At 54.8% G+C, this 23,408-nt stretch overlaps 1 protein-coding gene across 1 annotated transcript; it reads right to left on the bottom strand.

The window, feature by feature from the left end:
- MYBPC2 (myosin binding protein C2) lies at positions 1-23,217 on the bottom strand. Its single transcript, XM_008684576.2, has 28 exons — positions 23,199-23,217; positions 22,029-22,118; positions 21,427-21,513; positions 20,998-21,146; positions 20,462-20,579; positions 19,707-19,752; positions 19,467-19,526; positions 17,213-17,406; positions 16,810-16,942; positions 14,880-15,004; positions 14,684-14,789; positions 13,383-13,555; positions 11,331-11,496; positions 9,839-9,945; positions 9,473-9,502; positions 8,919-9,058; positions 7,896-8,055; positions 7,708-7,812; positions 7,072-7,260; positions 6,517-6,651; positions 4,956-5,123; positions 4,686-4,774; positions 4,395-4,590; positions 4,017-4,156; positions 3,167-3,326; positions 2,866-3,002; positions 1,350-1,536; positions 1-105 (listed from the first exon to the last, which is right to left on the bottom strand). Exons 1-28 carry the CDS (start codon positions 23,215-23,217, stop codon positions 95-97), a joined length of 3,420 nt encoding a protein of 1,139 aa, XP_008682798.1. The 3' UTR covers positions 1-94.
- Positions 23,218-23,408: the final 191 nt, after the last annotated feature.

The following is a 23,408-nucleotide window of genomic DNA, read 5'->3' as shown; positions in this document are numbered from 1 at the left end:
TTTTCTCAGTGGTAACTCTAGAAAGGGAAACAGTGTTCAGGGAGGTCCAGGTTAGGACCCAGTGGCCAATTATCTTGGCAGATGGAAGACGGTCTCACTGTGGCACTGTGGGGGAAATGAGAGAAGAGTGGGTTAGGTGGGCTGGGCTTCCCAAGTCCCTGTGCCCCACCCCAGGCCCTTTTGCCTACTGGATTCACGCGGCCAGCAGGGGGAGCACGTCACATCTCGGTGGGGCAGTCAAACCACTGTCATAGGGCCTGTGATTCCTGTAGCTTTGAACCCCAAACTCGGATGGGATTTCTAAGCAGCTGCTGGTGACAAGCTGTCACTGGAATCATAAAGTAGGGATATTTCCAAGCTGATTCAGTAATTAATAAAGAGGATAGCAAAACATTAGAAATTGGGTCAGCCTGGAAGAGCAGTGTTCAGAATGACAGCCAGTAAGGCTTGGGGAAGGTCTCGCTTGTTAAGGGTCCACGGCCACTTCTGTCTTCTGGGCGGTCATCAGGGCCAGGGGGGGTCACAATTGGGGACGGACCCTGGAAGCCCATATTAATGTCAGTCACATCTGAGGGACTTGGGTAGCGGCCTCTCCAGTCAGCCCTGACTGGCAGATGTTGATGGGCTGGAGCCCAAGGCAGAGGACGCAAGGCAAAGCATTCCAGGTAGAGGGAATGGAATGTGCAAAGTCCCAGGGACAAGAGAAAGTACGATGGGTTTGTCGAACTGCCAACAGCTTGGTGTGGCTGGAACAGTGTTGAGAAAAATGGGGGTACATGAGGCCAGAGCGGGACATGTGGGAGAAGGTGCAGGACCGCGGACACCAGGCTGAGGGGCTTCAGGGCTGCTGGGGAGCCTGGGGAGGGCCACGGGCTGGAGGGAGAGATGAGAGGCAAAGAGGCCAGGGAGAAGGCCGGGCAAGAATTCCAGAGGAAGAGGTGATCGGAGCTGGGGCTGAGGGGTAGACAGGAGGAGACAGGAGGGACAGAGCTTGGGGAGGAGAGGCATTTTTCTGGGTGCCCGCACATCTCCCCCCATAGGTCAGGCCTGCCAGAGCCTTGGCGATCATCTGCCAACTCTTCTCGATCTCATTCACCTCTTATCTGTCCTTCAACTCCTTCTGGAAAACTTCCTCAGACGACTGGCCCAGCTGCATCAGGTGCTCCCCCATCCCCACCCCTACAACGCCCTGCGTACATGTCACCCTGCTTCGTTCTTGTTGGGGTCCGAATCCGGCTTCCCCATTACACACCTAGGGGCCCGGGGCTGACGCCGCTCTGCCCTCGGCACGGGGCCTCCGGGTAGCTGTGTGAGAGCACGCGTGAGGGGCAGCCAGGCAGGGTGCTCACCTCGGACTTCCAGCTTGCACTCGGCCAGTGCCTCCCCCAGCTCGTTGACCGCCCTGCAGGAGTAAGTCCCCGCGTCAAAGGGGGACGGGCGGCGAATGTTGAGCGTCAGGACTCCCTGGTAGTTGGTCATCAGGAATTTGGGATCTTCGCGGATTTCCATGTGGTTCTTCATCCAGACCACCTTCGGCTGTCGAGGGCAGTGGGAGAAGAGGCCAGCTTAGGGAAGGTCCCTGGGTGATGGCAAAGTGGGCTTTGGAAGGCAGGCCTGGATTCGATTCCCGGCTGTGCTGCCACCTAATTTTGACTGGATGACCCTGAACCAGTCATTTCTCCTCTCTGACCCTCAGTCTCCTCTTCTGTGTCGTGGCCCACAGGACCCTACATGGTTTGGTCCCATTACCCTTCTGCCCTCACCCCCATCCTGCCGCTCCCTCCCTCCGCTCCATCCACACGGGCCTCCTCGCTCTTCCTCAAACAGACCCGACAGGCTCCCACCTCAGGACCTTGGCACACTGGCTGTTCCCTCTTCCAATACTGCTCTTCCCTCCTCTTTTCCCCTAATCAGCGCCAGCTTATCTTCCAGGTCTCTGCTCAGGCGTGGCTTCGGGCCCCTAGGCTGCAGCAGGAATGCCCGCTGTACGTTCTCAACTACCCTCCGGACTCTGACACGCACCCCACCCTTCACGGTCTTATAGTCATTTGCATGACTTTGGATTCACGTCAGTCTCCCCCAACATCCAGGAACTTCCTGTCCAATTCACCAGCACACACAGCCTCTGAAAATGTGTGTTGAGAGGATAAACAGACTGCGTGAGCGAGTGATGTAAATAAGCAAATGGACTGAATAAATGAGCCGAGTAAATGAATGGGCTGGGAGGTGAGTAAATGTGCAGAATGAATGAATGAGTACAGTTAGCAAATAAAGTGGACAGATGTAGACGGAGGAGGTGAACTAATGAATTCACGGTGTGCCTATGGGGGCTGAAGCCAAAAACTTGGAGCTGGACCAGAAGTCGGCAAACCTCATCTGTAAAGGGCCAGGCAGTCAATATTTCAGGCTTTGCCGGCTCTGTGGTCTCCGCGGCCGCACGCAGTACTGAAGCGTGCAAGGCCACGTCCCAATAATGTTTTACTTAGAGAAATTGCTGGCAGGTGGATTTGGCCCGCGAGCCCTCGTTTGCCAGCTCCTGGTCCAGGTGAGTCGCTGGAGCTCAAGTGTTCACATTCCCAACAGCAGCCGGGAAACTGGACGGGGCAGAAGGTGCCAGGGAGGGAGCCCTGGAGGTTCAGACCTCCCCCCAACTCCCGCCGAAGTTTTCCGTTTCCGAGGGAAGCCAGAGTGTAATGATCTGAGACTTGGGCTCTGATTGAAGGGGCGAGAGGCAGGAAGTGGGTTAAAAGTGAGTCAATTCCATGAACAGAAGAGAGAGAAGTCAGGCGAGAAGGAGCGGGTATGGCTGAATCTGAGCGAAGATGTCCCTCTAGGGTCATGCACACACATGCGCCCACTCGGCACCTTTGGGTGGCCTCGGACGGCACAGTTGAGAGCAGCAGCATAACCAGCCACGACCACCCGGTCTGGTAGAGGCGTCAGGAACTTGGGAGGTGTTCGGAAGTCATGCTCCTTGTACTCAAGCGGCTTGAAGGTGATACCTGGGAAAGGCGAGATACACCTGTCAGGTGACCAATCTGGGCCCTGACTGCCTCTCCTCTGTCACCAGGTGCCATCAGCTTTGAGTCTGGGGGCGGGGGGAGGAGTCAAGGTAGAAGCCCAGCCGAGAGAGGAGACCGGACCCCATGGAGTGGGGTGGCAGTACCCGTCTTGAGGATCCGGGCCGTGTTCTTGGAGACGCCAGGTGAGTCACTGAGCCCACAGAAGTTCTCGCTGTAAACGCGGAAGTAGTATTCGTTGCCCACAATGAGGTCAGGCACGGTACAGGAGGTCTGCCGGGTGTGTTCGTAGACGGTGAACCACTCCTGGGGGGGAGGGAAGGGGCCGGGAGAGTTGGACGCAGGGACACAGACACAAGAAGGGCCCGGTGAGGAAAGCACACCGAAGCGTGCGTCCCGCTAAGACAACCTGCTGTTCCCAGCAGCGCTGCTCACAGTGGCCTGAAAGGTGGGAACAACGCCAGCAGACGAACAGAGAAGCAAAACGTGGTAGATCCAAACCATGGACTGTCACTCGGCCCCGGGAGGGCATGAAGCACCGACCCACGCCACAGTGTGCGTGGATCCGGAAAACACCGAGGGAAGGAAACCAGACACGAGAGGCCACATATTGGATGATCCCATCTATAGGAAATGTCCCCAGTAGGTAAACCCATAAAAACAGGAGGCAGATCAGTGGTTGCCTGGGGCTGGGTGGGAGGATGTGAATGCTTAATGGGTGCGGAGTCTCCTTTTGGGGAGATGAAAATGTCTTGGAACTAAATGGGTTGGTGACACAACAGTGGGAATGGACTAAAAGCTTTAAAATACTTCATTTTATGTGGATTTCACCTTAGTTAAAAAGAAAAGAAAAAAAGAAAAGAAAGACAACCCACCACGCACCCTATTTCAGTCAAAAGGCTTCCCTCCCAGCCCCAGCCCGTACTCCCAATCTCTCCAAGCCTCGGTTTCCCTTTCCCCGCTGTGGCCCCACCCCAGGCCCTTCTGGTCTCTCACCATGGTTTTCTTGTCGGCTTTCTGGACAAAATACCCCGTGATCTCACTGTTCCCGTTATCTCGGGGGGGCTGCCACTCCACCAGCGCGTTAGTGCCCCACACCTCCTTCACCATCACGTTCTCTGCTGGTCCTGCCTTTTCTGGAATGGAGGGGGGGCGGCTGTCAGAAGCCCGCCCCTCACCTCCTCTCCCCATCTCTCCCCACCTCTGCCCCCTCACCTGGTCCCCGAATTCTGACACCGCTTAGGCCTTTCCCCACTCCCACTTCCTCGCCTTTTGGCCCCATCCCCGCCTTGCACCCTCTTTTCCGTCCCAATCTCTTCACTTCGCGGCTCCTGGGGCCGCAGCGCCTCCCCCTTGCCCCAGCTGGCCACGCACCCACGACCTGAATGCGGATGGTGGCCGTGTCCTTCATGTTCTCGATCTGCACGGTCAGCTCGTACTCTCCCGAGTCCGAGCGCGCCGCCTGGCGCACGAAGAACACGGTGTCGAAGTCGCTGGTGCGCACGAGCACGCGGGCGGGGTCCACCGGCGCCCCGCCCTTCGTCCACACCACCTGGGGCCGGGGCTTTCCCTGGGCGGGGGGAGCGGAAGGATGGGGGGCAGAGAGGTCAGCCCGGGTCTCTCGCCCTGGGCCCTGACCCCGAGCCCGACCCCAGCTTGGCACACCTGGAAGGGGATGACCAGGTTGAGGTGCTCCCCCACTTTGCGGATGTAAGTCTGGCGGAGGTGGCGCGGGAGCCGGATCTTGGGTTGCTCTGGGGGTACAGACACAGGAACGCGGGCTCAGTGCTGGGCTGGGGGACACTCGAGAGAGGGACAGAGAGACAGCAGCGAGGACGTTCTTGCGGGGTCGGGGGGGAGGCCCTAATGATGACATGGCAAGGGCGGGCCAGACGACAGCAACTTGGTCTTTAGAGCGGGCTCAGAGGCACTTACGCACGATCTCCCGGATGGTGACAGGCTGGAACAGGGAGGCGGGCTCGCTGCGCCCTGCGATGTTGACCGCCACTACCCGAAACAAGAGTTTTGCTCCTGTGGGGAGATTCTTGACGGTGAAGCCGCAGCGCTCTATGGGCTCCGTGTTAGCAGGGACCCAGTCCTCGGCTACAAAAGAGGAGCAGTGCTGGGGCACCTTCCTGGAGCCCCTCCGCTGGTTGTCCCTTCCCGGGCCTTGGGACCACCACACTGAACAGCGGTAGCTGACATTTATTTAAGCACTTATTATGACCAGGTTGGAAGGGTGGCACAAGTGTTAGTTAGCTCATTAATTTCTGCCTCTGTCCTATGTGATCCCCATTTTAGAGATGGGGAAATCAAGGTTCAGAGGAGTAGGGAATCAGGGGTGGTGGTTAGAGACAGCTTCTTAGATTTCCTGCCTCCTTGGCTTCCATCTTGGTTTTACTGCCATAGGTTGGTGAACCAGTGTGGGTCAGACCAACAACCACCAGCGTGAAACATCACGGCGGCCTGGCACAGATCGGGGAGGGATGGGCAAGGGCAAGAATGGTGTAAAGAGCGCTGGAAAGAGAAAGAGGGAAGAAGCTGACGAGAGTCCAACCATCCATCATTTACATGCATTATCAAATGCAGTCATCACTGTACCCTGTCAAGGAGGCAACAGTCTTCGCCCGTTTTTAGATGAAGAAACTGAGGCTCAGAGACTTGCCAACGTCACAGGGTTAGAAAGTGTAGGGGCAGGATAGGAACCCACGTCTGTCTTGCTTTAAGGCCTGGGATATGGTGTTGAGATGATCACGCCTGTCTTCCCAGTGAGATGACCATGTCGCAGGTATCCCCATAGCCGTGGCACTGGGCCTGGCATGGAGTCCAGCGCTCAATACATGTTTGTTCGGTGGAGGATGGAGAGTTGGATGTGTGGGAAGATGGGTGGATGGATGGATGGATGGATGGATACACAGAAAGATGGAGAGACAGTAGACAGATAGTTAGATGGTCATATAGGGAAATGAATGAATGGAAAGAAGGAAAGGAGGTGGAAGGGAAGGAGGGAAGAGGGAAGAAAGATGGTGGAGAAGAGATAAATATACGGATGGAAAATATGTTACAGGATGGATGGATGGTTGGTTGATCCAAAGATTTTCAGATGGATAGACAGATGGTTGGATGGATGGCCAATGGTGGGCAAAGGGATGGGAAGAAAGCAGGAAGGAGGGAGGGAAGGAAGGAAGGAAGGACAGATGGATGGATGGATGGATGGATGGATGAAAAGGTATTACTGTATGGAAGATGGGTAAAGGGAAAGGAGGAAGGAGGATGGGAGGGAGAAAGGGAGGGAAAGAGGACAAGCTGGTCAATGGGGGCCTGGCTTGAGCCATCCCATTCAGGGACTCATGCAAGTAAAGACACAGGACCAGGGCAGCCCACCCCACCAGAGAGCTCTCCCTGCATTGCCCTATTTGCAGTCCCCTGGACTGGACCCCCACCAGGGCTCTGTGTGAGCCACCGTGCCCCCCCCAGGCCTGATGGGGCCACTCACAGCCCTCCAAGCAGTACTCCACCAGGTACCCATCGATGCCGCCTGCCCCAATCCTATCTGGAGGCCTCCACTTGAGAGTGGTGGTGGTGTCAGTCACGTCATCCACCACCAGGTGCAAGGGTTCACTTGTGGGCGCTGTAAGAATCAAGGGAAAGGGGAAGTGGAGGTAAATGAGGGGTCAGTGGTCACAGGGAGGGGCAGGGATCAGAGCTGAAGTCACCGATCAGGAAAGGACACAATATGGTGGGCCAGAGGTCAGTGAGCCAAGACGTGTCATCATGAGTCATTAAAACAACAAGATATATCAAGGGACGGTGAGGTCTCCAGGAGCAGGGAGAAGTGTTAGTCTGAGAGGTCAGAGGCCCGTGAGGTATTTGGGCAATGGCACAGTCTAGGATCACAGAGATTGGTGACTAATATGCTGGGTCAGTAAGAGGTCAGGAGGTTGGTTAGGGCCTGAGGGTCAAAGGCCAGGTGTAGGGTCAGAGATCAGCGACAGGCAGGGCAGGGGTTGGAGGTGGACAGGGGCTTGGGGAGGGTGCAGAGGAGCATCACCAATAGGCATGAAAGGCTTGGTGTTCATGCTGGGCTGGGAAACCCCGATAGCATTGACAGCAAAGACCCGCATCTCGTAGAGGATGCCCTCGATCATCTTGGTGGACTCATAGGTGGTCTCCGTAAAGACCTCGAAGTTCAGCTTCATCCAGCGCTGAGAGCCCTTCTTCTTCCGCTCCAGGAGGTAACCTGGATGGCCCCCCAAACAGAAGTGAGTGCTCATGGGAAGGCTATGGGCTTGCAGGTCAGTTGGAGCAGTGAGAGGCACATCAAAAGGTCCCATGACCCAGACAGGTCTGAGGCCATGAATCTTGGGTTGGTCTCAGGGTCACAGAGCAGTCAGCAGTCACCAGTCATGGGGTTGGGGGTCAGGAACAGTCATGAGTCATGAATCGGGAGTCAGGGGTCACAGAAAACCCTACGTTGTTGGCCAAAGTGAAGATCCCCAGGTCGTTGGGAAGCAAAGAATGAGTGGGAGACCAAAGGAATTGCAAGACATCAAAGATGGAGAACATCTCAGAGGGCGATCACAGAGGATGCTAAGAACTCTCCAAGACCAAGGGATAGTTGGGGTGGCAGGGCAGGGGGAGTAGGAGGGGTCAGAGGTCATGGGAACTCTGGCATATGGGCACTCACCGGTTACTGGGTGCCCCCCGTCATACTTGGGTGGCTCCCAGACAAGAATGGCCCAATCCTCTCCAACAGAGGTGACACGTACAGCCTCCGGGGGGTCTGGGACATCTGTCGGAGGCAGGATGGTCAGGGGGTCCCTCAGGGCCTCAGGGAACCACCCCTGGCTCACTCCCTCAGCTCCCTCTACTCACCCACAACACGCACGAAGATGGAGGCCACATCCTCGCCCAAGGGGTTGGTGACCTTGATGGTGTAGCGGCCCTCGTCTGCTCGATCGGCACTCTCGATCACGAAGCTGCTGGTATCTGCATGACTCTCGATGCGGACCCTGCCTTCGGTGGCCGTGAACACCTGGACACAGCCACGGGATGGCCTTGCTCCACCTCTCCCCAAGGCCAGACCGCCTCTGCCCTCCACGGCTCAAAATCCTCCAGCGGCTACCCGTCACGCCACAACACACAAGGCCTTGGACCCAGCGCAAGAGGACCCGTTGGATCTACACCCAGCCTTACCCTTCTTCCCCGTCGCCTTCCTTGTCCTCCAAACACCACCCTTCATTAAAATCCCCAAGATCTGGCATGCCCACTCCTCTATTTGCTCTACTCTTACTCATCCTTTAGGACTTGCCTAGAAGTCGCCTCCTCTGGGAAGCCATCTTGGAAGCCCCCAGCTGAAAGTGATGGCCCTACACCCTGAAGTCTCACAGTTTCCAGTATCTCCCTTTATCTCAGCCCTGGTCACCCTGGACTGTGATTGCTTGGGCCCATGTCTGCCTCCCTCCGTAGTGAAGGCTCCGCATGGTCGTATCCTCAGTGCTATACACAGAGCCCTGCAGAGAGGACGCCTCAGGGGGTGTGTTCGCTGACTGAAAGAATGAATGAAGATTGAGCCAAGTCTAACCATTTTACAGATTAGGACTCTGAAGCCCAGAGGAGAGAAAAAAAAATTGAACTGTCCAGGGCCTGGAATGTACAAGGTAAAAATATTTGTTGGATGGCTGGATGGCTGGATGGCTGGATAGTGGGGCACCCCCCATGTGGCAGGCCTGTACCATGTGATAGACAAATATAATCTCCAGTCTTTAGAACAACCCTCTGAAGAAAGATCTTCATTCTCATTTTACAGACAACTAAAGCTCACAGAGGGGAAGCCACTTGCCTCAAGTTGTCCAGCAGAGAAGTCAGGGCACGGGGGTTGGGGGGAGCTCGCCATACCTCATCTTCCTTCAGCCAGGTGGCGACAGGACGAGGCTCCCCGGTGATGGACACATCGAGCCTCAGCTTGTTTCCAGCCACAACCACAATCGAATTCTCTGAGGTCTTCCCTGAGCAGTCCAGGTGGATCTTTGGTGGCTCTAGTGGTAGAGAAGAGATGTTGGGGAACTTGGGAGTGGGCAGCTGGGTCATCCCGATCCCCACCAAGGCAAGCTGGGGTCCCCAAGAGCTGGGCTCTAACAGCCATAGAAACCCTGGAGTCCTGCCCCCAGCCCCTCCTCCCCCAGACCCAGGGGTCAGGACCCCCAGCCTCCTCCCTCAGACCCAGGAGTCCAGGTCCCCAGTCCCTCCTCCCTCAGACCCAGGAGTCCAGGTCCCCAGTCCCTCCTCCCTCAGACCCAAGAGTCCAGACCCTCAGCCCCCTCCTCCCTCAGACCCTGGAGTCCTGCCCCTGGTCCCTCCTCCCCCAGATCCAGGGGTCAGGATCCCCAGCCTCCTCCCTCAGACCCAGGAGTCCAGACCCTCAGCTTATCACAGGAGCCCCTGGTCCTTACCTTGCTTGGGTACATACTCCACCTTGATTTCTGGAGGACGAGAAGATGGTACAGTTAGCTCTAAGCCCAGTGGGCCCCTTATCCCACCCTCCCACCCCAGAGGCTGAGGGGAAGAGCTGGCATCACCCAGGGACCTAGGGGGCTGGGGATGGGTCCAGGCCCATGACTGCCCTTCCTCCCAGGTGGACACACTTCAGAACACAGTGCTCTCTCCATCTTCTCCTCTGATTCCTCCCATGAGATCAGCAGATGCCTGCTCTCACCGCTAATACACATTAGGGAAACCTAATCCTAAAGGAGGGCATCCGGGGCCTGCTGGGAAGGTGGGTGCTCTGGCCGCTGGGGAACACAGAGGGGCAGCCTCACCCAAGAAGTTGAGCTTGGCCGAGAGGGACAGGGCATAGCCATCGGGCACGAAGGTGTAGTCTCCCTCATCCTCAGGGCGGACGTCATCGATCACCAGCTTGTGGAACCTAAGGGGTTGGGGGGACAAGGCAGGGGTCAGGTGGGCCAGCCTGAGCATCACCACGGAGAAACATCTTTTTTTTTTTTTAAGTTTATTCATTTACGTAATCTCTACACCCAGTGTGGGGCTCGAAGTCATAACCCTGAGTGAGAGTCGCAGGCTCTTCCGAATGAGCCAGTCAGCTGCCCAAAGAAACACCATCTCAGTGCAATCTATATTCCCATGCCCACCAATTTTTTTTTTAATTTGAGAGAGAGAGCATGAGCGGGGGGAGGGGCAGAGGGAGAGGGACTTCCCACTCAGTGGGGAGTCCGAGGCGGGGCTCGATCCCAGGACCCCAAGATCATGACCTGAGCTGAAGACAGACGCTTACTCAACTGAGGCACCCAGGTGCCCCCATGCCCACCATTTTTATTCTGAGTTTTGAAATGCTAGCATCTGGGTTCAAATCTCAGCTTTGCCACTTATTAACTGTGTGACCTTAGGCAAGTCACCTAAGCTCCCTGTGCATTCAGTTTCTCCACCTGTAAAACAGACATAATGATAACAATCTACACCGGGGATATTGTAAAGCAAGTAAAAATCTCCCTGGCACATAATAAATGCCCAATTAGCGCTAGGATTCATTCTCAGAATTATCGACACCACCGGCAGGCAGGGTTCCTTACACAGAACCCGGAGAAAGCCTACGTTCTGGCAAGAGGTATGGTCAGGAAATGCAATTCACCCCTGTATTGGGGCAGAAGCGTATTCGGGCGCGCCGTTCTACCGGTGTCATGGTGGCTCTCCCTACCCCACAGATTACCAGATGCTTCTCTTCGATGTCCCTGTGCCACCTGTTGAATTCCAGTCCCTCGTTTCTCCAGCTAGACGTCTCCCCCACTTTGTAGGAGACTGTTCGCAAATACGGACACAACTTCTCCCCTCCCTGTATCCATGCTCCTTGTGATAAGACCTTGCAGCCTGTGGCTTCCTTTGCCCAAGAGACTGTGGCAGAGGTGACAATGGGACCGTTCCCAGCCCAGGCCACAGAGGCCTTGTTTGCTTCTGCTTTCTCTCGGGATGCCTGCTTCTGCCCCAGGCATATGCCAGGACTGGCCTCCTGGGGGATGAGACGTCGCATGGACCAGAGCAGAGGCAGGCCAGGTGTCCTGGCCGTGGTCCTGATGGAGCCCAGGAAGATCAGCAGAGCAGACGTTCGCCTGACCACAGAGGCCTGAGAAAGGCCATCCTAGATCAGCCAGCCCCCAACCAACACGCAGACTCATGATTAAATACACCCTTTTCCCCTTACACCACTAAGTACAGAGATCGTTGTTCTGCAGCCGTAGCTGATTGACACACACGCCCCACCCCGCTCCACCCCCGCCACCTCCACAGTCTCTTCCGCACCTCCCCACGTGGGAGATGGTGATCCTCTTGCTGGGCCGCACCTCGATCCCATTCTTGTACCACTTGCCTGTCACCTTCTCATCAGACACCTCGCACTTAAACACGGCCTGTTCCGAGGCCTTCACCGTCAGATCCGCGATGTCCTGCAGGACCTCCAGCTGTTTCTCTAGACAGAGACAGAAGGATATGGGGCCATCGCAACTCCAGTCAGCCCACAGATATTTGCAAGCACCTACTCTGTGCCGAGCACTGTTCCAGGCACTGGGGACAGGGCTGCGAACAACCCAGAAACATCCGCGGGCCTCATGGAGTTCACGTATTAGTGGGGAGACGGTCGGTGAACAGCAAAACACAGAAACGTATAACAAGAGGGAGTGATGAGGCCTGAGGGAAGGCAGGCAAGAGTCCATGCGAGAATGCGGAACGGTCCCCCAGGTAGCGGGAACAGCGTGTGCAAAGGCCCTGTGGAGCAGAGCAGGCTTGTTGGTGTGGGAAACAGCAAGGAGGCCAGTGTGCAGTGAGCCAGGCAGACATGGTAGGAGATGAGATGGGCAGGGGCAGACGGGGCCAGATCACAGACCTAGGGGGCCCCAGAGAGGACTCCAGCCAGGCAGGAGCCAATAGAGAGTGTTGTGAAGACGGCTGGGATCTGACTTTTTTTTTTTTTTTTTTTTTTAAGGGGCATCTGGGTGGCTCAGTTAGTTAAGCATCTGCCTTCGGCTCAGGTCCTGGGATCGAGCCCCACATCCGGCTCCCTGCTCGGTAAGGAGCCTGCTTCTCCTTTTCCCTCTGGCTGCCACTCCCCCTGCTTGATCTCTCTCTCTCTGTCAAATAAATAAATAAAATCTTAAAAAATATATACTTGTTTTTTTAAACAAAATGATGCATTTACATGGTTTAAAAATAAAGGAAATGGATTTAGATACTAGAGGGGCTATCTCCCACTTACCCACCTCCAACCCTCCCTTCTCCAAAGGCACTATCCTTTCAATTGATCGCTATGAAACCAAATAGGTGTATAGGTTTTCTCTCCTCCCTCCTTCCTTCCCCCCCTCCCTTCCTTCCTCTCCTCTCCTCCTTGCAAGTTGTAACACATTTGCTTTTTCACCTAGCCATGCAGGATCTTGGAAATCCTTCTGTATCAGTATGTTTCAAACTGTCTTTTTAGGGCTACATATAGACCTACCGTAATTGATTTGGTTCATAAATACCCTGGTTTGGGGTTTTTTTTTTTTGTTTCTTTAAGGAATTATAGATACACAAGTGTTTGCAAAAGTAGTGCATGGAGTCCCGTGTGGCCTTCAGCCTGCTTCCCCCAGTGCAGAGGGTGACATCTTACACAACAGGAAAGTGACCTGGGCCCTGGACGGCAGGGTGCTCAGTTTCCACCATCTGACTTATATTTTACAAGGCTCACTCTGGCCGGTGTGTGTGTGAGTGGGGGAGGAGAGGGGCCATGGGAACAGGGCACCCAGTGACCACTGCGGGCGTTCAGGCATGAGGGATGGAGGCCTGGGGCAAGTGAGGGCAACAGAGGTGGGGAAGAGCAGTCAGGTCCCGGATATCGTCTGAGGCGGGAGCAGCCAGGACTCGTTGGTGAATTGAATGCACGGTGGGAGGCCAAGAGAGGAGTCAGGAACAGCTGCAAGATTTGGGGCCTGAGCAACTTTTTTTTAAAGATTTTATTTATTAATTTATTTGAGAGAGCGAGACAGAGGGGCAGAAGCAGAGGGAGAGGGACAAGCAGACTCCGTGCTGAGCACAGAGCCTGACACGGGGCTCGATCCCAGGACCCCGAGATCATGACCTGAGCAGAAACCAAGGGTTGAACCCTTAACTGACTGAGCCAGCCAGGCGCCCCCGAGCAATTTTTTTGTTTATTTGTTTAAGTAAACTCTACCCCCAACTTGGGGTTTAAACCCATGACCCCAAGATCAAGAGTCACACGTTCTTCCGGCTGAGCCAGCCAGGCGCCCCAGGGCCTGAGCAATTCTGAGCTGTGAGGAGGAGCATGACCCAGTGCGGCCCCCACCCCACCTGGAGGCCCCGTACCTTCCACGATGAGCTCTGCCTCACACTGGCCACCATTGGTCATGACCTGGTAGCGGCCCCCATCCTCCAGGGTCACATCCGAGTAGATGAGAATGTGACGCTTCCCATCCTTCTTGAAGCGGTATCGAGCCTTGAAGGAATCCTCCCGCGTCATTTCCACGCCATCTTTCATCCTAGGTGAAGGGGATGTGAAGGGGAAAAGTGAGGGACCGCATAGCCCTGGGTCTGGATATCAGAGGGTGAGGGCCAGAGAGACAGTTCTGAGCAGAGGTCAAGGGTCAGAAGGGCGGTCCCAGGAGGGAGGAGAGATTCAAGTTGGCAGAAGCATCTTGAATAGACGGGTCACAGGTGGGATAGTGGGTCACAGGAAGTCACACACCACAGGGAGATGTCGCGAGGTCCCAGTTGGAGGTCAAGGGACACAAAAAGGTCATTGGGAGATGTCAGGGCATGGAGGGAGTCCTGGAGTCCCAGAGAGATGTCAGGTATTGTGGCCTCTCTGAATGGTACTTCCCTGCCTGAGAAACTCCTCCCTTCCAACTTCTTTTCTACCTCCTCATCATTCAAATCTCAACTCCATTGTCACCTCCTCCAGGAAGCCTTCCCTGACCTCCTGAGTCACTTCTCCCTATTAAAAAGTGGTTATAGCTTCAGTTAGTGCTCCTCTGAAACACTTGTAAAAACAGAACTTCTATGTTTATTCATATGATGACTTGACGAACGCATGTCTCTGTCACCTATACATACACCCCAGAAGTTTATCATATTATAAACTCTAAACGGTGGGTGACATGTTGATATATTTTCTCCCCACTATATCTCTAATACATTGAAGAGTGCCATCATAAAATAGGTGCTCAATAAATATTTGTTGGATGGGTGAATAGATGTGGGGATGGATGAATGGATGAGGAGATGGGTGGGTGAGTGGGTGAGTGGGTGAGTGGATGGATGGATGGTTGGACAGATGAACCAATGGCATAAATGGATGGGGTGATGGATGGGTTGATGAACAGACGGATGGATACATGAGTGGACGGACCAAAGGATGGATGACTGGTTGAACGGATGAGTAAATGAATCTGAAATAACAGGGATCGGGAAAAGGACCTGGAAGAAGACGAGATGGGTAGAGGTCAGAAGTTCCAGGAAGAGGTCATGGGTGAAGGTCAGGATTTATAGAGAAAGGCTGAGGTCTTCTGGTGACCACTGGGTAAAGTTCTTCAGAATCTTTAAGAGGGCTCATAAAGATCAGAGCTGAGGCAAAGAAGCTGTGGGCTCAGGGATCCAGACTCACTTACCACATGACCTGGGCGCCATCTTCTGATACCTCCACTGACATTTCCACCCGGTCACCCACAAACACCTGCTGGTCCTCGAGGGGTTTGATAATCAGGACCGGAGGTTCTGTGAGACACCAAGGGACAAGAGGTCAGTAGTTTCAGGACTCCCTGCAGAGCCCCACTCTCTAAGCTGAGGCCCAAATCTCAGCCTCACCTCTGACAAAGAGCTCAGTGAAACACTTCTCATCTTTGACAGCGACCTCATAAGCAGCATCGTCCGCCAACGTGCACTTGTGGATGGTGAGAATTCGCTTCTTACCAACGTTCTCAAACACGTACCTGGTGCAAAAATCTTGTCTCAGGCTAGAGCCTGGAGATCATCCCGGCCCTGGGGTAGATCTGCCCATCAGTTCTCAGGGCAAGTCACTCCCTCTCAGAGCTAAATTGTGCAGGAGGGGACAGACGGTCTAATTTCTAGTATTTAAATAACTACAGTGGAAATCCTAACTGCCCCCCATCCATCCATCCTCCCCTTCCATTTAGCAGTAGCACACAGCCACCCACCTAGAGAACTACATTTCCCAGCCTCCCTTGCAACTGGGATGGTGCGCCACTGAACTTGGGCCAATGGAATGTGAGTGGATTCGACCTGCGTTAACTGCTAGGTCATCTCCACCTTTCAGTTGCTTTCGCTGGACTTCTCTCCTTCCCCCTTCCTGTCTGTCAGGCACAGATGTACCCATGACCCAGCTTCAATCATGCGAATGAGGACAAGGCCACAAGAAAGGGTGTAGCCAAAAATGTGGAACCTGGGTCCCCAGACAATCTTTAAGGATAAAGTCGACCTACCAGCCTCAATCAGCTAGAAATACATTTCTCTCTCACTTAAAGTCATGTAACCTAGGGACTCTGTTACAGCAATGTAACCCGTACCTTAACTAACTTAAATTTTTATCTTATCCAACATGCTCCTGGCTGGCTCAGTCGGAAGAGCACACTGACTCTCCAACTTGGGGATCCTGGGTTAGAGTCCCACATTGCATGGAGAGCTTACTTAGATAAATAAATAACTTAAAAACACACACACACAGCCAAGAAAAAAATAATAAAACTAGAACGAACCCAAGAGATCACTGCTGCAAACATTTCAGCCTCTGTCTTTCCAATCTTTCTATCGGTACATATGTAGATTAACATTTTGTGAAGCAGAAATGGGAACCATGCTTCTTCCCATTTGCTAACCTTGACCAGATTCCCATATTAGTCTATATTTTAGAATCTCTTTTTCAGTGACTACACAGCATGTAGGTAAGGAATCATACATTTTGGTTGTTTTCTATTTTGGGCTACAACAGCAAATGCTTTAGAGAACATCCTTACATCTAAATATGCATAACCATGATAACTGTCTTAGGGTAAATCCCTTGAATTGCACAACCGAAAAGACTTTTAACACACTGCCCTTTCAGAGATTTAGCAAGTACCATTCCTTCCAGCAGCATTTGTGTACCTATTTCACTATGTCATCTCCAGCACTGGGTTTTATCATTTTGGAAAGTCTTTGCCCATTTAGAGGGCAGAAAGACTATTATTTATTTGTATTATTATTATTGTTGTTGCTGTTATTTGCAAGGTTGAATGTGTACTCCATAGCATATTGGCCATTTGGGTTTCTTCTCAACCAAATTCGTTTTCATTACCTTTGACAATTTTTTTAAAGATTATATTTATTTACTTTTACAGATTTTATTTATTTGAGAGGGAGGGAGAGGGAGAAGCAGACTTCCCGCTGAGCAGGGAACCCAATGTGGGGCTCCAGCCCAGGACCCTGGGATCACGACCTGAACCAAAGACAGACGCTTAACCGACTGAGCCATCCAGGTGCCCCTAAAGATTTTTTTAAGAGTAATCTCTACACTCAATATGGGGCTTGAACTCATGACCCCAACATCAAGAGTCGCATGCTTTGCCGACTGAGCCACCCAGGCGTCCCTCCTTTGTCAATTTTTTATTGAGGTATTTGCACTTTTCATATGAATGAGGGAGTACTCCTTCTGGGTTAAGAGTGGTCAGCCTTACACCTGGGCCCTCTATGGGACTCAGATCTCCCCCCACTCCCCGCGGGATAGTCCCTCCACACATACTTGGTACTTGGTTTGATCTCCTGGCCATTCTTGTACCACTTAAGGGGAAGGTCTGGGTCACTGATCTCCACCACCAACTTGATCTTGTTGCCCCTGTCCACTTGGTAGGCTGGATCCAGCTTCTTCGTGAAGGCTGGAGATGGAGGGATGCAGGCGGAATGGCGCTGAGAGGTTCTCACTGCCCTGGTCGCCCCCAGAGCTGCCACGTCTCCCTCCCCAGACCATGGGCTCTCCCAAGGTCAACGTCACGAATCCTCCCATGAACTTGGAGGTACCTGGCAACAGGGCTCTATTACTGCTTAGATTGGGACCTTCAAGAGATAGGTCCAGGGTCCAAACATACAATACCCATGATGCTGGGATCCCCCAGACAGGGCCCCGCTCCCCTGAGAGCAGTGCTGACCTGCGCTCTTCTTGACCTCAACCTTGGCCTTCTTGAGCCGCTTCAGCATGCCCCGGAGGTCAGTGATGCCATACTGGAAAGCGATCCTCTCATACTCGCTCTTCTTTGCCCCTTTCAGGAGCTCCCAAACCTCAGGGGGGATGCCTAGGTCATCATCATCTTTCTTCTTTTTCTTCTCCTCCTCAACCACCTCCCTGAGGGCAGGGAGAGTGGGCAGGGGCCACAGGAGGGGGGATGGAGGGGTAGTTAGGATTAGGAGGTGAGGTGCTCCCTCTGCCTTGGCCCTCCTCTGCCTTCACCCACTGCTCTCTCTCTCTCTCTGGGCCTGGTACCCCTTTCCTCTCTGTCTGGACCATGGCCTCAGCCTCCTCCCTGACCTCCTGGCCTCCATTCCGCCCATTCCCCTCCAGCCTGTTCCCCACATGGCTCCTAACTTCCACATCAGATGCCACCCTTTCCTTGTTCAAAATTCTTCCATGGGTCCCCCACTACCATCAGGAGGAAGCCCCAGCAGCTCAGCCTGACAGTCATGACCCCACCCACCATGCCATCACCACCCCCACAACCACTCAAGCATGTTACTTGCCTTACCCGAATCCTCCAGGCCCCCTCCTGCCTCCCAGCCTTTGCACAAAATGTCTCCCTGCCCAGATGACCCCTCCCTACTTTCCCTTCCTGATGGACTCCTCTTCAGACCTGGAGCCAAAGCTCCCTCCTCTGTGAGGCACTCCTGGTCTTCCCAGGCAATAAGCTGCCTTCCCTCTGGGTTCTCTCAAGGCCCCTGTGGGACCTTCTCTCTGATCACACTAAACAGCCTTGGTCTCTGCCTGTGTCTGTTGGACCAGACCCATCTCCCCAAACCAATCCGTGACTCGATGTCGGGGACCCAAATTTCTCTCTGTCCCCTGATCTCAGCCCAGGCCCTCAGAAGATGTTTGCTGAGTGAGAAAGTGATTAGATCTCTGGAAAGAAGGAAGGAAGGGAAGGGAACAAAAAGAGGAGAGATGAGTGGGGAAACAGGGGGACTGATGAATATTTGGGATGATGTACAGAGCACTGGGTGGGAAATGAATACAGACATGGGTCGAGGTGTTGATGGATGGCTAAGGTGATGGACGTGTGGGTCCGTGGATGGGTGGCTGGGTGGAGAATGGGTGGCATGAAGATAGGTGAATGGGTGGATGGGGGATAGCTGGGTGAGTGGACGGACTGATGAGTTGGTGGCAAATGGTTGGGTAGGCAATTGGGTGGATATGTTGAGGGGAAATGGCCGGGTAGGTAGTTAGCCGGGTAAAGACAAAGAGATGAATCTATCAGTAAATAGGATTGTTGTGGATTTGGTTATGGGGATAGATGAATGAGTAGAAGAATGGACGGGTAGACCAGCAGATAATGAATAACCAAGCGAATGGACAAGCATCATACTGAACACCATAAAATTGCCAATATCCCATCATTTTCACCTAAAGAACAGCAATTTCTTGTAGATCAATCGAACGGAAAGCTATGTGGGTGGATGGTGTGTCACTGAAGAGGTGAAGAGTTGATAGAGGAATGTGGGGCTACATAGGCGGGTGGGATAACGGATTCAGTTGAGAGAGAGATGCAGGTGCAGATAGACACACCCGTGGAAAGGAAGATGGATCATGGAAGATGGGTGGTGGAAAGATGGGTAGATGGTGCCTCCATAGGTCAGAAATGGGATTATGGCGTGGGTGGGTAAAGGATGAATGGATGGGTTACTGAATGGGTGGCTGAGTGTAATGGCAGATGAGTGAATGGACAGATGGGAAGATGGTGGGCAGATGAATGGATATGTGGGCAGATGAATGGGCAAATGGGCAGGCAGGTGAATGGCTGGATTAGTCAATGGATACATAGGTAGCTGGTTGGATGGATGGATGAGACTGGTGAGTGGATGGGTGCCCCCCCCCCCAGAATGGATAGATGGGTGTTTGGCTGAGTGACCAGGGGGATGTGCAGATGAACTGGAGCCTAAGTGAACAGGAAAATGGATGTGAGGATGATGGATTGAAGGGTCGGTAGGTAGGTGAACTGGCGGACAGGAAGTTGAGCGGATGCAGTTGGAGGTAAAGGTGTAGGTGAATGGTGGCTGGACAGGTGGCCAGGTGGGTGGGGAATGGGTAGATGCAGGAGGTCATAGAGGGGAAAACGGGGAGTCCAGAGCTGGCAGCGGAGCCTCCTCCTCTTTGAGTCCCCAGCTTCCCTCTCTAGGCCAGGTGGGTAGGCTTACCTCTTCTTCAACAGGCCACTGAAATCCAGCTCACCCGCATCATTTGACTTCCCTTCGCCCCTGTGGCCATTGAGAGGGTGTGAGAACCCCACAGAGGTCCTGTACCCTCAGGCCCACCCTGGGTCCCCACTCCTCCCTTCTCCCACAGTTCCCCCTCCCAGGGGAGACACTCCCACAGTCCTCGGCACCAGCAGACACCACCACCCCCTCCACCTCTTCCCAGGCTCCAGGATCACTTACGAACGCTTGAAGCTTTCTAGACTCTGCACAGAGGCGTCGCGGGGCACTGGGGAGAGGAGATGGGGGGACAGAAGGTGAGCTGGAGGCGAGGCCTGATCTCAGACCAAGAGTGCCCCTCCAGGCCTGCACAACCTCCACCCAGACCCCCTGTCTTGGATCAGCACACCCTGTCACTTGGGCGTGGATACCTGTTTCCCTCGCTGCTGCACCACCCCGAGCAGCCTCTCCCCCCTCACCCTTCACCCCAAGCAGCCGCTCCCCCCCCCATCCTCCTCAGCAGGCTCTTCTCCCCAGGCCTGGGCAACTGCCTTCCCTGTGTCCTCCATATTTAAGCCCCACACATCCGGGGCTGTAGACCCCAGAGTCTGTACACCCTCAGGGGTCCACACATATGCCCCCAAATCTATAATAACCTCCCACTCAGCTTGAACACCCTCGCCCTAAACCTGGACACCCTTGCTTCCCAAGCCCTTATGGCTACTTTCTCAAGCCTGTGCACTGTGACCCTGGGATCTACTTAACTCACCTTCTCAGTCTTCGCTGGGCCCCCAAAAAACCCTGCACCCTCTCACCCCCAAGTCCACACCTCCTCGGGGTCTAAGCTCGTAGACTGTCTCCACAAATTTGAATGCCCCGACCCCGCCTCCCTAAATCTCCCCCCCACATCTGCACAGTCTCCTACGCCAGGCTGAAACATCCACCCCAACCCCCTCAACACAACCCTTTGCTCCCCTCCCCCACCCCCACCAGCGCACCCTCCACATCCACGTTGAAGGCACAGCTGTCGCAGAAGTCCTTGGCTTTGACCTCAAGGCGGTAACTCCCGCGGTCCCCCAGGACCACCTTCGCAATGTGCAGTTCCACGGTGTACACCTGGGGGCCGGGGCCAGGGGTGTGGGTGCACATGACTGCTCCCAGCACCACCCTACACCCTCCCCCCCAGAGCCCGCCTCACATCTCCCTCTCTGTGTCCTCACTCTAGCCCCACAGGAGGGACCAGCTGTCTCTCCATGCCTGGATGAGCTTGACCCCGGGGAGGCCCACATCCCTGACCCCTGAGACCTTTCTGGGAACGCACAGACCGACCAGGTGCGCCCTGCCCTAACCCAAACATTCTCCCCGCCGTCCCCCACAATCTCCACCAAGTAGCCTGCACAACCTCTATCCCTGGAGGTCCTGTTTCCCATCTACAGGGGCTCCAGGCCTCAGGCAACAGGCCTTCCGAGACGTGGGGGCTGCACAACCTCCATCCGTAGCCCATAGGCCCTCAGCGTCCCCGCGGGGTCCTCACATTGCTGGCAGAGTCGTGGGACTCCTTGAAAGTGAATCGGGCCCCACTCTTGCTGCCCAGCTCCAGCCACTTCCCCTTGAACCACTTGATGGCTGGTGTTCCTGGGAGCTCCTTCCCGTTCACCTTGGCCACGATCACCGTGTCTTTTCCTGGGTGGGTGAGGGGGATGGGAGGGAGTGGCCAGACAGGAACGTTGAGACACTACAGAGAGGACTGTGAGCTTCTCCTCCCTCAGACCCAGGAGCCCAGGTCCCCAAACCCTCCTCCCTCAGACCCAGGAGCCCTGCTCCCCAAACCCTCCTCCCTCAGACCCAGGAGCCCTGCTCCCCAGCCCCTCCTCCCTCAGACCCAGGAGCCCTGCTCCCCAAACCCTCCTCCCTCAGACCCAGGAGTCCTGCTCCCCAGCCCCTCCTCCCTCATCCCCCTCACCATTCTCCACCGACACAGAGTCTGGCTTCTTCAGGAAAATGCCAGTGGGCTCCTCAGCAGTGGGAGACTGGTCCTCAGGTGGGGCTTCTGTTCAGAAGACAGGATTAGGGGGTCTGAGGCAGGGTGGGGAAGGGGCAGCAGGCCACTTAAGGAGCAGGGCTTAGAGCCCGTTAGGGACCCTCTGCTCTGATGCCAAAGCATGGAGCAAAGTGGCTTCTCTTGACTTGGGAAAGACCAGGTGTCACCCAGGTGGCTGCGTGACCTTGGCCTGTCTCCCCCACCCCTTTGGGCCTCAGTTTCCCCATTTGTGAACTGGAGGGAGGTGGACTGGATTGTTTGAAAGCGGCTCAGGGGTAGGAGAGGTGTGGAGATGGGCTGCGGCATCCAGAGCTGGGCAGAACTCGGTGATGAATCAGTCAGGCTGAGGGGTTGGGCTCTAACCTGGAGGCACTGGGGAGCCATGGCGGGTTGTGAGCAGGGGAAGGATGATTAGCTCTGGAGGTAGGACTCGAGGAGAGAGAGCAGGGTGGGTGCAGAGAGACAAGGGGAGCCTGGGGGATGAAGAGCCAGGTTCTGCGGATCCCACAGGAACACTGTCTCACCTTTGGGGGGCTCTGCAGGAACTTCCTCAGGGGGGGCTTCCTTGGGAGCTGGTTTGGCAGCCTCTTTGCCCTTGGGGGCCTTTTTGGCTACTGCGAGATAAAAGACGTTTAGGGTTGAGCAAGTGCTCAGCGCCCTCCTCCTCCAAAACCCAGGAGTCCAGGCCCCCAGGCCCCTCCTCCCTCAGACCCAGAAGTCCTGCCCCTTCAGGTGTAAATTTATCTCTAATCCTGAGCGTCTGAGCGATCAGGTTTCCCCTTGCCCCAGGCAAGCCATGCCCCATCCACTCAGGCCACCAGGCCCTGACCTTTTGGGTCCTGGGGGTATAATTAGCTCTTTCCCTGGGCTGGAAACTGGACACCTTGTGCTGACCACAGCATCTTTCACCTGCCCTGTCTGCTGGCTCCCGGCCCACCGGTGTCCCAGCTGCAGTGAGGGGTTGGACCCCCACTCCACAGCCTGGTTGGGCTGGTGCCAGCGGTCTGGACACCCGAGGAGGAGGGTCCCTGCCAGGGACTTGCATCTCTCCTGTTCACTTCTTCATAGAGAGAAAGACGCACCCCGGTGTCAACAAAGGCCCCCAGGCCCATTCAAAGAAGAGCATCAAACTGCACATAAAGGAACTCTATATGGAGAAGGCCCCCAAATTTCTTTGTGGGGAAGCCCAGATTCCTATAGAAAGGAGGCCCCCTCATCCTTATACAGACAAGAGCTCTCCTCCCCGCACAGACAGGAACCCCTAATCTCCAGACACAGCAGGACTCCATTCCCTTACAGAGAAAGGACTCAGTCCTCACTCAGAGAAGCACTCCGATCCCTATGGAGAGGACCCCAGTCCCCAAATGTAGAGGACCCCAATCACCAGGCAAAGACCTCCTGGTTTACATACACAGCACTCCCATCCCTATGGAGAAAAGGACTCAAATTCAGAGACTCTTCATCTGCACCCAGAGATGGGCCCCCCAAATCCCTACAGAGAAAGGAACGCCCTCACCGGACAGAGAAGGAGACCCACCCACCCAACACAGATATGGGAGCCCCACCCCACAGGAGGAAGGAATTCCCTCCCCAGAGAACACATTCCATCCTCCCAAACCTTCAGAGGAGCCCTTAGCCCCCATTCAGAAAAGGGGACTGCATCTCCACCCAGGGAGGGCAGTCCTGAAAGCCACCTGGTTTTGCCTCAGGCATGTCAGCAGACCTCCTCTGTCTCCTCTGACCGCAGCTTGTCCCTCAGGGCCCTAGGGAGGACGGGTGGGCCCCCAGGGGGAGCCCTTTAAGGAGTCCAGAGATTCCCAGGAGGCTGTGGGAGGTATCAGACTTGCCTCCCCACCCTCCCTTGCTGCCCCACATTCCACAGGGCGTGTTCTGAAGGGTGAGAA

Source organism: Ursus maritimus, unplaced genomic scaffold (genome assembly GCF_017311325.1).
Source record: "Ursus maritimus isolate PB19 unplaced genomic scaffold, ASM1731132v1 scaffold_19, whole genome shotgun sequence".
Taxonomy (NCBI): domain Eukaryota; kingdom Metazoa; phylum Chordata; class Mammalia; order Carnivora; family Ursidae; genus Ursus; species Ursus maritimus.
This window is presented reverse-complemented; position numbering and strand designations above follow the sequence as displayed.

Excerpts from the sequence above, each read along its gene's own strand:
- MYBPC2 (XM_008684576.2), bottom strand. Across the intron at positions 17,407-19,466 it reads AGTGGCCTGTTGAAGAAGAG|GGAGGTGGTTGAGGAGGAGA; the intron begins GTAAGCCTACCC and ends CCCTGCCCTCAG. Across the intron at positions 15,005-16,809 it reads GAGATCAAACCAAGTACCAA|GTACGTGTTTGAGAACGTTG; the intron begins GTATGTGTGGAG and ends TTTTTGCACCAG.